At 39.3% G+C, this 13,304-nt stretch overlaps 1 protein-coding gene across 7 annotated transcripts in view; it reads left to right on the top strand.

Moving 5' to 3' along the window:
- LOC147122194 (ERI1 exoribonuclease 3-like) overlaps positions 1-13,304 on the top strand; it is a 491,903-nt gene that overhangs the window by 49,599 nt on the left and 429,000 nt on the right. For all 7 annotated transcript variants that reach the window (XM_085983080.1, XM_085983077.1, XM_085983078.1 and 4 more), the window contains exon 2: positions 5,109-5,406. In XM_085983080.1, the coding sequence (XP_085839206.1) occupies positions 5,116-5,406 (291 nt within the window). In that variant the 5' untranslated portion in view covers positions 5,109-5,115. The remainder of the gene's footprint in view (positions 1-5,108; positions 5,407-13,304) is intronic.

Here is a 13,304-nt window from a genome sequence, read left to right as displayed (position 1 = left end):
ACAACTTGCTTTCCCACCCATCTTTGTATCATCCGCAAACTTGGCTACATTACACTCGATCCCTTCATCCAAGTCATTAATGTAGATTGTAAATAGTTGGAGCCCCAGCACCGATCCTTGTGACACTCCACTAGTTACCGTTTGCCAACCAGAAAATGACCCATTTATCCCGACTCTCTGCTTTCTGTTAGTTAGCCAATTCTCTATCCATGCTAATATATTACCCCCAACTCTGTGAGCTCTTATCTTATGCAGGAACCTTTTATGTGGCACCTTATCGAATGCCTTCTGTAAATCCAAATACACCACATCCAATGTTTCACCCTTGTCCACCCTGCTTGTTACAGCCTCAAAGAACTCCAGCAAATTTGTTAAACATGATTTCCCTTTTCTAAAACCATGCTGACTCTGTTTGACTGTCTGTAGTATGTTTTTCTAAATGCCCTGCTACTGCTTCCTTAATGAAGGACTCCAGCATTTTCCCAACGACAGATGTTAGGCTAACTGGTCTATAGTTTCCTGCTTTCCGTCTCCCTCCTTTCTTAAATAGGGGTGTTACATTAGCGGTTTTCCAATCCGCTGGGACCTCTCCAGAGTCCAGGGAATTTTGGTATATTGTAACCAATGCATCCACCAAATCTGCAGCCACTTCTTTTAAGACCCTGGGATGCAGGCCATCTGGTCCAGGGGATTTGTCATCTTCTAGTCCCATTATTTTACCGAGTACTATTTCCTTAGTGATAGTGATTGTCTTTAGTTCCTCACTCCGTGTGGTCCTTGATTATCCATTATTGGGATGTTGTTAGTGTCGTCTACAGTGAAGACAGATGCAAAATATTTGTTCAGAGTCGCTGTCATTTCCCCGTTCCCCATTATTAATTCCCCAGTCTCGTCCTCTAAGGAACCAACGTTTACTTTAACTACCCTCTTCCTTTTTATATACCTGTAGAAGCTCTTACTATCTGTATTAATGTTTCTTGCCAGCTTACTCTCATAATTCATCTTCTCTCATTATTTTTCTAGTCAACCTTTGCTGGTTTTTAAAAATTTCCCAATCCTATGGTCTCCCACCAATCTTGGCAACATTGTATGCCTTCGTTTTTGATTTGATACCATCCTTTACTTCCTTAGTTAGCCACGGATGGTGCTCCCTTCTCTTAAAATCTTTCTTTCTCACTGGAATATATTTTTGTTGAGAGTTATGAAATATCTCCTTAAATGTCCGCCACTGCATTTCAACTTTCTTACCTTTTTAATTTGGAGTGACTCGATGTGGAGTGAATTGAATTGGCTGAAGACTGGCTTCTGTGATGGTGGGGAACCTCAGGAGGAGGCCGATATGGATTATCCCACTTGGCACCTCTGGCTGAAGATGGTTGCAAACGCTTCAGCCTTGTCTTCGTGGGGAATCCCAGCAAATAGTAAGCTGAGTTTGCTTCGATGGAGAGATGGCTCAAATCTTTTATTCCCTATAGAAGACTGAATTAGAGCTTCATTTTCTTTGCCACAACAGATTTGGCATTCATTCTGAGGTCAAGGATATGAAAGCGTATTCTAATGACTTTTTTTAAAAACTGTGTGACTTCATCAAAACCCATTAATTGTGTTATAACCTTGTAATAATTTCCCAGCCACCTGTTCTGCATTTATTGGTATCACACGAATAACTGGACACTGCTCATATAGAGTTTGTTTTCTTTATCTACCTCTTCCTTTTCCCTCCTCCATTTCCTTATGCTTTTGTTCTGTTGACTACTTCAGGTCCTCAGTTTAACAGCTGCATTGTATTGAGGCTTTGGTACGGCATTGAGATTTCCTCCTCACGGAGAACCCTACATTTTGCTTCTTTATCTCACAATTTATAGAAGTTTCTCATTTGAACTGCAGGCTAACCGGCAACACCAGGGCACCTTTTGTATTTCATTTTAAACTATTAACGCCCATAGTTAGACAGAAATTGTGTGCAAGGGTTTTTGGAATGATAAGCCACGATTTCTGCTTGGGAAAGAAAGCGTTGGGACAAAAGAGTAATGTTCACAGTGTGTTCTGTTCTGTTGATAATGATTTTTTTTTTAGCCAACTAATTTGAATCTTGTCAGCAAAAAAAACAATAAATAGTTTATTGTAGTACATTCACATCTATCTGCTATTTTGTGTCAACAAATCAATAAATAATTTCTGTAATTTATCAATTTCTGCTGCTTACATTAAATAAACATTAAGACTAATGTGTGCCACAAAATCTGTCTGTTTGTTTAGTGACTCCATAATTGGCAGTGGCATGTAAGTAGCCATTTTCTGTCATCAACTGTGAATAGTTCAACTAGTTTTTAGAATTTGTTCACCAATTCTTTGATCTTGCTATTTGAATACTGAATGAACCAGCATTTGATATCATGTTACATTTTTCAATGAAATAGTTGACAACAAATGAATGTAAACGGGTGTAATAGTATAACCGCGGTAATGCATGAGCCTAGTTTTTTTTTTAAATGATCGAGCTCCCGGGGAGACCCTCTATGCAGTTTAAATGTTGGGAGATTAAAATTTACAGTGGCCTGGCTATCCAAAAAAAAATCTTAAAACATTCTGTTTTGCTACTTATTTTCAGAAGACTGGCTACCTGGAAAATTTAAATAAGGCAAAACAATCTACCCCTTAATTTGCTGCTTACAAATTCATTACCTTACATTTACCTGTTTGTGGGGTGAAAAAATGACACAATTTTATATAGCAAAATTGCTCATTTGTACTGCTATTTATTTTGGTGTGTAAGTAGCATTTTAGATAGAATGTACCATAAACTCATGGCACTACTTTCTCATGGTTTCACTCCTATTTATTGCATTGTAGAGAATACATTGGCACCGAAGGCTTTTCTTCCTGTGTCTGCCCAATCACTTTTGGTGTACTCCAAGGTTCCAGAAGTGGCCCTGTTCCCTTCACCATTTAAATACTGGCAAAATTGTTCAGAAGCATGGGTCAGTTTTCACATGCACACCGACAACATTCTGCTCTACCTCTCTTTCCTTCCATCAATCCCAAGGCCATTACCATTGTCTTCTCCCCAGCTGCTTATCTGATTAAGACCTGAATGAAAGGATACTTTCTCCAGCTTAAATGCAGGTAAAACTGCAGACACCTAATGTGCCTTGAGTCCTAACTTCACAGCCACTTCAAACTAAGCCCAGAGATGTACAGCTTTGGCATGCTACTTGACCTGTCCCATATCTAATCCATGTTTTCTTTAACATCCAAAATGTCACTCTCTTTCCCCCTCTTCCATACCAATGGCATTATTTTGATCTTTATCACCCAAGTGCTAACCTATCCAATGCACTCCTTGCTAGTTGCCAGGCTTTTCACCTGCACTAAACTGTCTCATTCTTGACTAACTCCACTGACTCCGTGTTCCACGGAGAACTGATTTTAAGATTCTCGCCCTCACCTTCAAATCCCTTCACAGCTTTCCCTTTTATATACTTTCATAATAATAATGATGTCCAACTGTATGTCCTGGCATGCATCCTGTGCTCCTCCTGACACTGGTCTGCTTCTCGTTCTCTGTTCCACCGTCGGCAGTCACTCCTTCAGCCACTATGTCCTGCTCTCTGGAACTTCTTTCCTTTTAGGATATATGCCTTGTTATTTCCCCCCGCCACCCCCAACCTATCTTCAAAAGCTTCTTAAAAACCCTTCCCTGCAATCTTACCTTTGTCCCCTCCTAAACCGTTGTATCCCCCTTTCCCTTCTGGATGCTTACTCCTTGTCCACAGCCCTGTAACAACAGCAACAACAACAACTTGCATTTATATAGTGCCGTTAACATAGTAAAACGTCCCAAGGCGCTTATGGTGTTATGCCTTTCTGTATGTGAAGAGCTCTATCAAATATAAGTTCTTGTATATAAATTTGTCTCTGTTTTCAGAAGATATAAAACCAGGTTTACAGTAAAATCTGGGGTTGGATAAATGCAGGTTGTATGGCATATCCTGGAATATTTTGAAGTTGATAGTAATTCTACAACACTCAACCAAGTTTTAAGCCAGATGTTGCACTGAACTGCGCTTCAGTGCTATTATTACTGTGCATGGGACGCTTTGCTTGAACTCCCATATCTTGTTGAATCTTACTTTAGTATTTGACTAATACAAGGGATGGACCTAGAATTTTGCCTGATGAACATAATAAAAGCATAGGACTAAAAGAAGATCCTTTAACAGATGGCTACTGTACATCAGTGCTTGTGTTTCCACAAGATTAACCCTTGCCCTTAGGCAGGAAAGCAGTAATTAAAAAAAATACCATATGAACTGTGTAAAAACTGCACCTGGAGCTACACAGTCTAATTCTTTTTTAAAACATTGAGGTACTGAAAATACTTGCTGTTCCTGGCATCATTTATTATTTTTGGCAGTTAGCTTTTCACTGAGCGAGGTGATGATGATGATGTTCGGGAAATGAACACTTTATTTTTCCTTCCCTCTTTTTGTCTTCTGTGTGATTTACCAAACATTCCTAGGTCAGTTAGTGTAGAAATAAAGTCCAAAACTCCCTCTCGACTACAGTGTTGCAACTAAAATGGCCTCGATTTTTATTTTTTGCATCGTGCATTACTGCGAGTGTAGTTGTTGAACATGGTTCAGAAAGCACCGTGTTGCTGTTAATTTTATTCAACAAAGTGGATATTAGCGCTACTAAACTAATGATCAGTATTTCCAGTGCTTTTTCACTTTGCTAATATATTGGTGGTACGTCCAGGAGGAATGGCTGGCTGGGATTTGTGTTCACATGACTACTTCTGTGCCAGCTTCATCACTTGGGATCAGAAAGGAAGAAGGGTGGGGGATGAGTGGTCTGAAAACCACCCCCCCCCCCCCCCCCCCCCCGTTATCTGTGTTCATGCAACTTTCTGTGATGCAATCTCACACATAATAAATGAGATTTCTATATGTCCATAAACACCCCTAGATAATTGAATAGATGAATTTTTGTTTTGAATATTTGCTGTGTTCTGACACGCAGCTTTCAAATTACTATTAGTTATATAAATCTTTATGCCATTTTATGCTTTCCTAATGCTCTGAATTTCTATTGATTTGTTCCAGAAACCCAATGGTGCAGTTTATCCGTTGGATCAGAAGTGCCAACTTTCTTTGTATTTTACATTCAATTTCTGGATTGGGAAGATCTTCGGTAGTTTTGTTCTCATCTGAGAGAGCAAGTGCAGAATCGGTTTCTAACAGGCGATTCTCAGAGATTCGGTCGCTATCTCTGTCGATTGATAATAAAATGGCTTCAGGACAGCAGCCATCATCCAAATCATCTTTCCATCCACAAACTTACCACAATTTTTTGGTTTTGGACTTTGAAGCAACATGCGATAAACAATTGATAAACCCACAGGTATTTTTGTACTATAAATATTCTGCTCATGGTTTTCTCCTAAAAATATCTTACCAATGTTAAACAACGGATAGTTACCAACAGTGTATTTATGAGCCATATAATAACTATCTGCCGAGTTCTTGTGTTGATCCAAGATTCTGAACTGGAGTTCATTTAGACTCCCATGTCCAATTAATAGGAGTAGAATATTACGTTCTGGGAGTCAAAGTGGAGAAGTACTTGGTGCAGTAATGATCTGCTTCTAGATGTCTTCAGCATGCTTTGTAAATATATCATTTTAATATTTACTAATTACAATAGTGACATCTAGTGGCAGATAATCAACACTGCAATTGCCTTTAGAGTTTTACCACCTTAGATCATTTCTGTTGTGCCTAATAGAATATTAGTTGGCCATTGGACATCTGAACATATGGTTAGGTCTAATACTGACAAAAGATGTGTTCGAGAAAGAATGTCTTGTGTAAACCGATTAATGGAGAGCCATAAAATGTGATATAGCTGGAGTTGCAGTGAGTGCATGCTGCACTTGAGAAATGACACTAATACTGAAATTCTCAAACACAAACAAGAAATATTAAAAACATAGAATTTACAGGTCATTTAGTGCTGTCCCTAATGGTGCAAATTTTTTTTTTTGCCCCATTGAATTTTCTCCCTTTTCAGACAGGTCTACCATTTCAAGGCTGCTGACCTCTCTCTGGTACTTTGCACAGGACAATTGTTCATGTTTGAGCCTTGGAAATGAGTGTCAGTAGAATGTGTGGGACCTCACAGCCAGCCCGATTTCTTCCTCACCTAACTTCCACATATGCACTTTTCAGGAGAGTGCACTGGATAATGACGGTGAATGGGAGATGTGGCTGATTTTTTTCACTCTATCTGGGAAACATTTAGGCCAGTTGAAACATCCCTGCTGCATTATTGGCCAATGTCAGCTACCTCTGAACAGGCCCCACATTGTACCTGAAACCTATCCTATCTGTACAGCTTAGTATCACACTGAGCAACTCCTCTGCTGAAGGCATAGACTGTTACTGGGGTACAATTCCACAGGTGCTGGAAACTGTGGTACTTTGTCAAAGGGGCCGTTCTTCACGTGTGAGTCTAAACGATGAGATATTGGAAGGGACTAGGTGTCTGTAAAACTGTACCTGAGGAAGGAGTCAAAACATCTTCTGTGACTCTGACAATATGCAATATCCCTCTTTTGGCATCCTCAACCTTGCTGCAACATTCGATGCAGTGGACCACATCTTCCACCTCCTTTGTTGCCCAGATCTGTAAGACCGCCTTTGCGTCGTTCTAGTCCAATCTATCTTCATGGCAGCATCGGAATTGCTAGATGAAAAAAAGACCAAAGTCCATCTAGTTTGCCTTCTGCCATCTTGGTAGTCGCAAAATATACAATGATAATTGAGTTGTTGACTAATCATAGTAATTAATCTCTGTCAATTAGTCTACAACAGACCCAGAAATGGCACAAGGAAAACCCCAGTGGTGGAGAGGTCTGCAGTCAGCCTTTTCCTGCCAAGCATGCTACATTTAGTATGTCATGCCTCAGATTACTTCTATACTGTATCCCAAAATTGTATTTCCTGAATGAAATCTAGCTAATTTCCATTTGAATTAATCAATATTAACTGTTTCAACCTCTCCCTAAGGAGTCTGTTCCATAGATTGACCACTCACTGAAATATTGTTTCTGCAGATTAGTTTTGAAATTACCCCCTTTCAAGCACAGGCCATGTCCTCTGGTTCTGCTGTTCTGGACAAGGTGAGATGATCACTTGTCATGGTCCACATTATCTAGTCCCTTTAGAATCCTAAAAATAGCAATCATATCACCTCTCGGCTTTCTCTCTTCTTGTGAGAACGTGCCCAATTTACATAAACAAATCAATGTTCCTAGTCCATGGGTGCTGAAGCTAATCGTGGTGCCCATACTACTGTCCTGGCTGAGATCAGCTAACTCAGCACAGATTGGTTTAAGTCTGAAAGAAGTATACACAAGAGAATCTAGAAATTTTAGCAAATCTGATTTACGAACATTGTTAATTAATCTGGCATGGGTTTAGTTTCCACTTTGCTGCTTAAAAGAAACTAAAGGCACATCATGTGTAGCTTGTGTCTCCTCCGTGTACAAATATTTTTATCTCATCTGAAATATCACAAGTGGCAGTCAGATGGCATGCCAGCACCTTGTAGTTTACAACCTTTACCGTTACTGAGGTAGCAATTGCAAGGTCCTGTTTTTAATGGCCATTTTGAGTGCAGTATCACCTGCAAAGCTGATTTAATGATGGTTTCCACAGTAGATGAAGTATAATTTTAGCATCTTTTTCCCCAATAGAGGGAAAACAATGCATTATGGGTATTTTGTTAAAGTTGCCATTAAATCATTAGGTTAAACTTCATTGAGCTTGAAGTACCCTTTTAATGAGAAATTATGTTGCAGAAAGGATTCTTTTTTTTAAAATCTATTCTCTAACTTTATTGGGAGTATATGAAATTATCAATTCCGTTTGGCTTCCCAAGACGACAACTGAGAGTGAAAGCGAGAGTGGATGATTTACCCCCAGACCTCTGCTTATGCCTCAGAGTGGGTCAGAAGGAATTGTATGAGAACAGCCATAAGACAACTCTGCCTTCAATTTTGTCCTTTCCTGCACAAGAAAGTACATAACCTTCAATTTGTATATTCCCACAGCAGTGCAGTTAAGATTAGGAATTCCATAGAGTATGGGGAGAGGGAAATCAAGCCTGCATCCCACCACTTTGTGACACCATGTGCTTAAATGGGCACCACCATCATGCCAACTCACTGTTAGCAAAATCAAATAATTTGTCCAGATACTTCTGAAAGTTGTTGGTTTCTCCTATATTTAAGTAGCACCTAAAATATCAACCTTCAATGGCTTATTAAGTACAATTATAGCACTGTTTTCAGACCAGTGCACCGCTCAATACTGCGAATACCTGTAATGGTTTAAATGTAGTAGTGGTTTTGCTTGTAGTTTCCAAAATCTCTTTTAATCCTGTCCTAAATGCGATTTGATCAAGTTTTTACTGTATAAGGAATGCATGCATATATGTAGATCATATTTATTTAACTCTGATACAGGGAATTTGACTAGATCACCTCAAGATGGGATGAAACAATGACCAAAACAATTATATGGTCTTCTATAAAGGGTTGGGGATAAAAATAGCATTTTAAAAAATCACTTAAAGCAATTTCTAATAATCACTAATCTTATCAATTACTGATTGTAGAATCAAATTTTTTATCAAAGCAAATTTTATTCATAATGCAGTTGGGAATGATATGGGCAGTCCTATGCTATGCAAATATGCTTTTTTCTAACTCCACATATTGCATATCATTGTATATTGTGAAATCCCCAGTAAATTTAATTCTGCACCTGTTCTGAAAATGCAAGACAATTCATTCTGTACTGCTTTTCTCTTAACTCAAATCTAAAGGAAAAGAACTGAAATCTAAAGGAAAAGAATAAAGTGTAACATTATTTCTAAGGTGAACACTTCTCTTCTAATTGCCTTGAATCCCTTTAGACATCACAACCCTGCACATCAGGCATCAAGACTCATCTGTCAAAGTGTAAATCAGCAATTAAAACACAAACACCAAAATGTCAAAGATGACCTAAAGCACAACAGGGCTGACAAACAAGTCTGGACAAATCAGTGGATAATTTATAAGCATTGCACTAAAATCTAATTATTTGGCAATTCTTATTTGCAGTTAGCTTGCACTGTGCAATAAATTTATCATGCCATAAATTATTTAGAAAAGGCTATAATGTAAATCAAAAGAGAAGTATATATTTAAAAACAAGTTCTTGTACACCCATTTTACTTGTGTTGTAATTTGTTATCCAGAGGGTGGTGAGGAGTATCTTGTATTGTTTCTTAAAATAGATTTTACTGTAAAATTTAAATGTTACAATTCAAAATCTCAGCAAGATCATTTGGGAGAGTTTTGCACGGCACTTTTCCTCCCCTAATATTGGGAGTCAGGCCATCGCAGGTAATCTTTGATCATTCTTGTATGATTAATCCGGGTGATGCATCTGGCCTAATCACATGGTACACAAGTGGAAGCCAAAAAATCCACAAAAATTATGAACAGTCAATGGAGGAAAACGTGTATTTCACACAGAATAATGCCCGCTGGTGTGTGCTTCAAGGCAGTAACATTTCAGAGTTTAAACATTATTAATAAACCACTTGAGTTTCATTGTTGTGGTTTACAATTTATCTCAGCCCTCCATATGCTGCAGCCTTGCAGCACCCTCCATAATTGTTCTATCCCATATGAACAGAACGCAATGAAAAGCCTGGTAACCAAGTGTTTTTTTTTAAAGTACCAGAATAAATCACTGTTAGTTGCTTATAAAGAAATTATTGCATTGCCCTCATCAATATACTTCAGCAGAAGTGGAAGATAAATCATGGTTAAAGCACTCCCAGGTCAGAATTTGTATACTTATAGCCCTAGTTATATTGGTAATTCAAAATCCAAGTATTCTAAACTTCCCCATGCTATATTTGTATTTATGGTAGTAAACAGATTACTAAATGGCCCATTGTGGGCTAGTTCAGAATTAAACAGACTTACGAACATACAAAATTCATGGGCAGGAACGATCAGCTGGTCCATCAAGCCTGTCCCACAAAATGATGGCTGGAGCAACATGACTAGACACTTCCTTACCACCCCCCACCCTGCCCATCTTGGTCAGTGATCTGATCTTGAATTCTGGAGAAAATAGTTTCAGTTAAACTGGTGGGCAGTTTCATAGTCTAGTTTGCCAGTCATTTGAAATGGCAGACTGTAAATGTTAAGATGTTATTACATATGTCATTGTAGTGCCATTGACTCAAGCATGCATGGTAGTGGTGTCCCATTGAGTCTGCAATGTATGATCAGTTAAACGGCCACAAGTTATTCAAGCTGGGTGAAGCCGATCCAGGATCCAATATAAAAGGTTCCTGATCATTGATTTAATTCTCAGTATAATGGGTCATTAGATACAGACCATAACTCCACCTAACCTGTCTCAGTAATGTGTCTTAACTCTAACCACAGAAGGTCACCCATACTGTACCAGTATGATGTGAGTGGGACTGTCAAACTAGTGAGTAGTTTGATACTATGGACTTGTATCAATTGGGTACTGCTCTTAGATTCAGAAAGAAAACTTTTGTCTCATTGATTTGACTTGAATTTGAACCCAATCCTGGAGCTGAATGGACGGTCTGTAATTCCCTTGCATCATGTCGCTCCCAACAGATGCGGTTCTATAAACTGTAATGGAAGTAAATTGCAGATTATTTCTTGATAAATTTGAAATGGTGGCACCCCAATCAGTAATCTTCCTGTGTGAAGGAAATGTGTTATGCTGACACTAGTGCCAAACTGATCAAAATTAAAACCCTGATTTAAAAAGAAATTAAAATGTGCTTTATTTTTAAATAATAATGGCTATATCTTAATCTCAACAGTGACTTTTGTAATTTTTAAATCATTTGAACCCCTCAATTAGATTACAACCTCATAATCACTCCTATTTGTTTCCATTATTATCTGCAAAGCTGCAAACTTTTGCTTGCAGCTAAAATATCTTTACTGAAACTGTATTCTTGAGAATTCCTCGCAGATACCAGAACTGAACTGCATTAGCTCAGTACATCTCTGCTTTGGGAATTAGGAGGGTATAGTCTCAGTGTGGAGATGATTGTCTTTAGGGAATAAAACAACATTATTATGAATCATTTTAAAATTTATTTTTGACATTACTTTCACCCCTGTGAACAGAACAGACCCATAGGTTTAACACTCCTGCTCATATAGAACATAAGCACCAATATGGACTGGTTGGGCCGTATGACCTGTTTCTGTGTTGTGGTTTCTCTGTAATTCCATGTATCCTATCAAAGGTTAATGTCTTTAGAAGAGGACAGGAGAAAATTGGTGAGCTAAATAAAATAAAAATACTTGGGTAACGAGTAATGGATCGCCAATTAACCTGCAAAACCCTTCCATTACCCCCCAAATTTGTGTTTGTACAAACATTATTGTTTCAGTTCTATTATAAGTGCAAACATTTATGTACATTGTGGATTTATTCAAAGGTAAGTGGAAAATTTGCATAAATAGCATCATCATGATAATGGGAGTGTGTGAGTGGAGGGAAGGTGAGGAGAAAATGGAAAGTGAAGGGATAGGGTCCACAATGGGAGTGAGGGGCTGAGGGGAGCAATAGGGATGGGGGAAGGTGATGGGAGAGAACCACTGAGGGCTAGAAGCATCTTATTCCACCACCTGGCACCGGAAGATGTAGCCTGCAACCCTCAGCAGCTCCTCTCCCTGTTGCACCGAAGTACCCACTGCCTCCCACCTGAAAGGAAAGACAGGGAGAGAAGCCAAAAGGATTAGTGTTCCCCTTGACACCACGTTAAAACCATGGACCGCTGCCAGCCACCGCTCACTTCTTCTCCTCCTCTCTCTCCGCCCACCCCACCACTGGTTGCTGCCTACAACCCTCTCCCGATTTCTGCCGACCATCTTCTCTCAATTGCTGCCTTCTCCCCTCCTGGTTGCCCCATCCCTCCTAATCCCTCTTCCATGACCCAGCAGCTTGCTGGTATGCCCGAGGCCAAATACCAGGTGGACTTTAAGCCTACCCATTCTGGTGCAGGGATCATTTCCTGCACCCAGTTTGCACAGGCCTGCCTATTTTCTGTCTCCTATCTCCCAACCAATTACCAACCCATGTCACAAGGTTACCTCCAAGGGTCTAGCGAGAATGAGGAACTGAAAGAAATTAGTATTAGTAAAAAGAAAAATAGTACTGGAGAAATTAATGGGACTGAAAGCCGATAAATCCCCTGGACCTGATGGCCTACATCCTCGGGATTTGAACGAGGTGGCTATAGAGCTAGTGGATGCATTGGTTGTCATTTTCCAAAGTGCCATAGATGCTAGAACGGTTCCTGCGGATTGGAAGGTAGCAAATGTAACCCCACTATTTAAGAAAGGAGGGAGAGAGAAAACTGGAAACCACAGACCAGTTAGCCTGACATTAGTAGGAGGGAAAATGCTAGAAGCTATTATTAAGGACGTGGTAACAGGGCACTTAGAAAATAATAATAGGATTGGTCAGAGTCCGCACTGATTTATGAAAGGGAAATCATGTTTGACAAGTTTTTTGAGGTTGTAACTAGCAGAATAGATGAGGGTGAACCAGTGGATGTGGTGTATTTGATTTTCAGAAGGCATTCGATAAGGTGCCACACAAGAGGTTATTAAACAAAATTAGGGCTCATGGAATTGGGGGTAATATACTAGCATGGATTGAGGATTGGTTAACGGATAGAAAACAGAGAGTAGGAATAAACGGGTCATGTTCGTGTTGGCAGGCTGTAACTGATGGGGTATCGCAAGGATCAGTGCTTGGGCCTCAGCTATTCACAATCTACATCAATGATTTGGATGAGGGGACCAAATGTAATATATCCAAGTTTGCTGCTGATACATTCCCACCCAGCTTTGTAAGTTGTGAGGAGGATGCAAACAGGCTTCAAGGGGACATAGACAAGCTAAGTGAGTGGGAAAGAAATTGGCAAATGGAATAAAATGTGGAGAAATGTGAAGGTATCCACTTTGATAGGAAAAATAGATAAGCAGAGTTTTTTAAATGGTGAGAGATTGGGAAATGTTGGTGTTCACAGGGAGCTGGGTGTCCTTGTACACGAATCACTGAAAGTTAACGTGCAGGTACAGCAAGCAATTAGGAAAGCATATGGTATGTTGGCCTTTATTACAAGAGGATTTGAGTATAGGAGTAAAGATGTCTTACTGCAATTAT

Source organism: Somniosus microcephalus, chromosome 3 (genome assembly GCF_052327205.1).
Source record: "Somniosus microcephalus isolate GS21.2 chromosome 3, FLI_Smic_1.0, whole genome shotgun sequence".
Classification (NCBI taxonomy): Eukaryota; Metazoa; Chordata; class Chondrichthyes; order Squaliformes; family Somniosidae; genus Somniosus; species Somniosus microcephalus.
The sequence above is the reverse complement of the archived record's forward strand: the minus strand, read 5'-3'. Positions and strand labels throughout refer to the sequence as shown.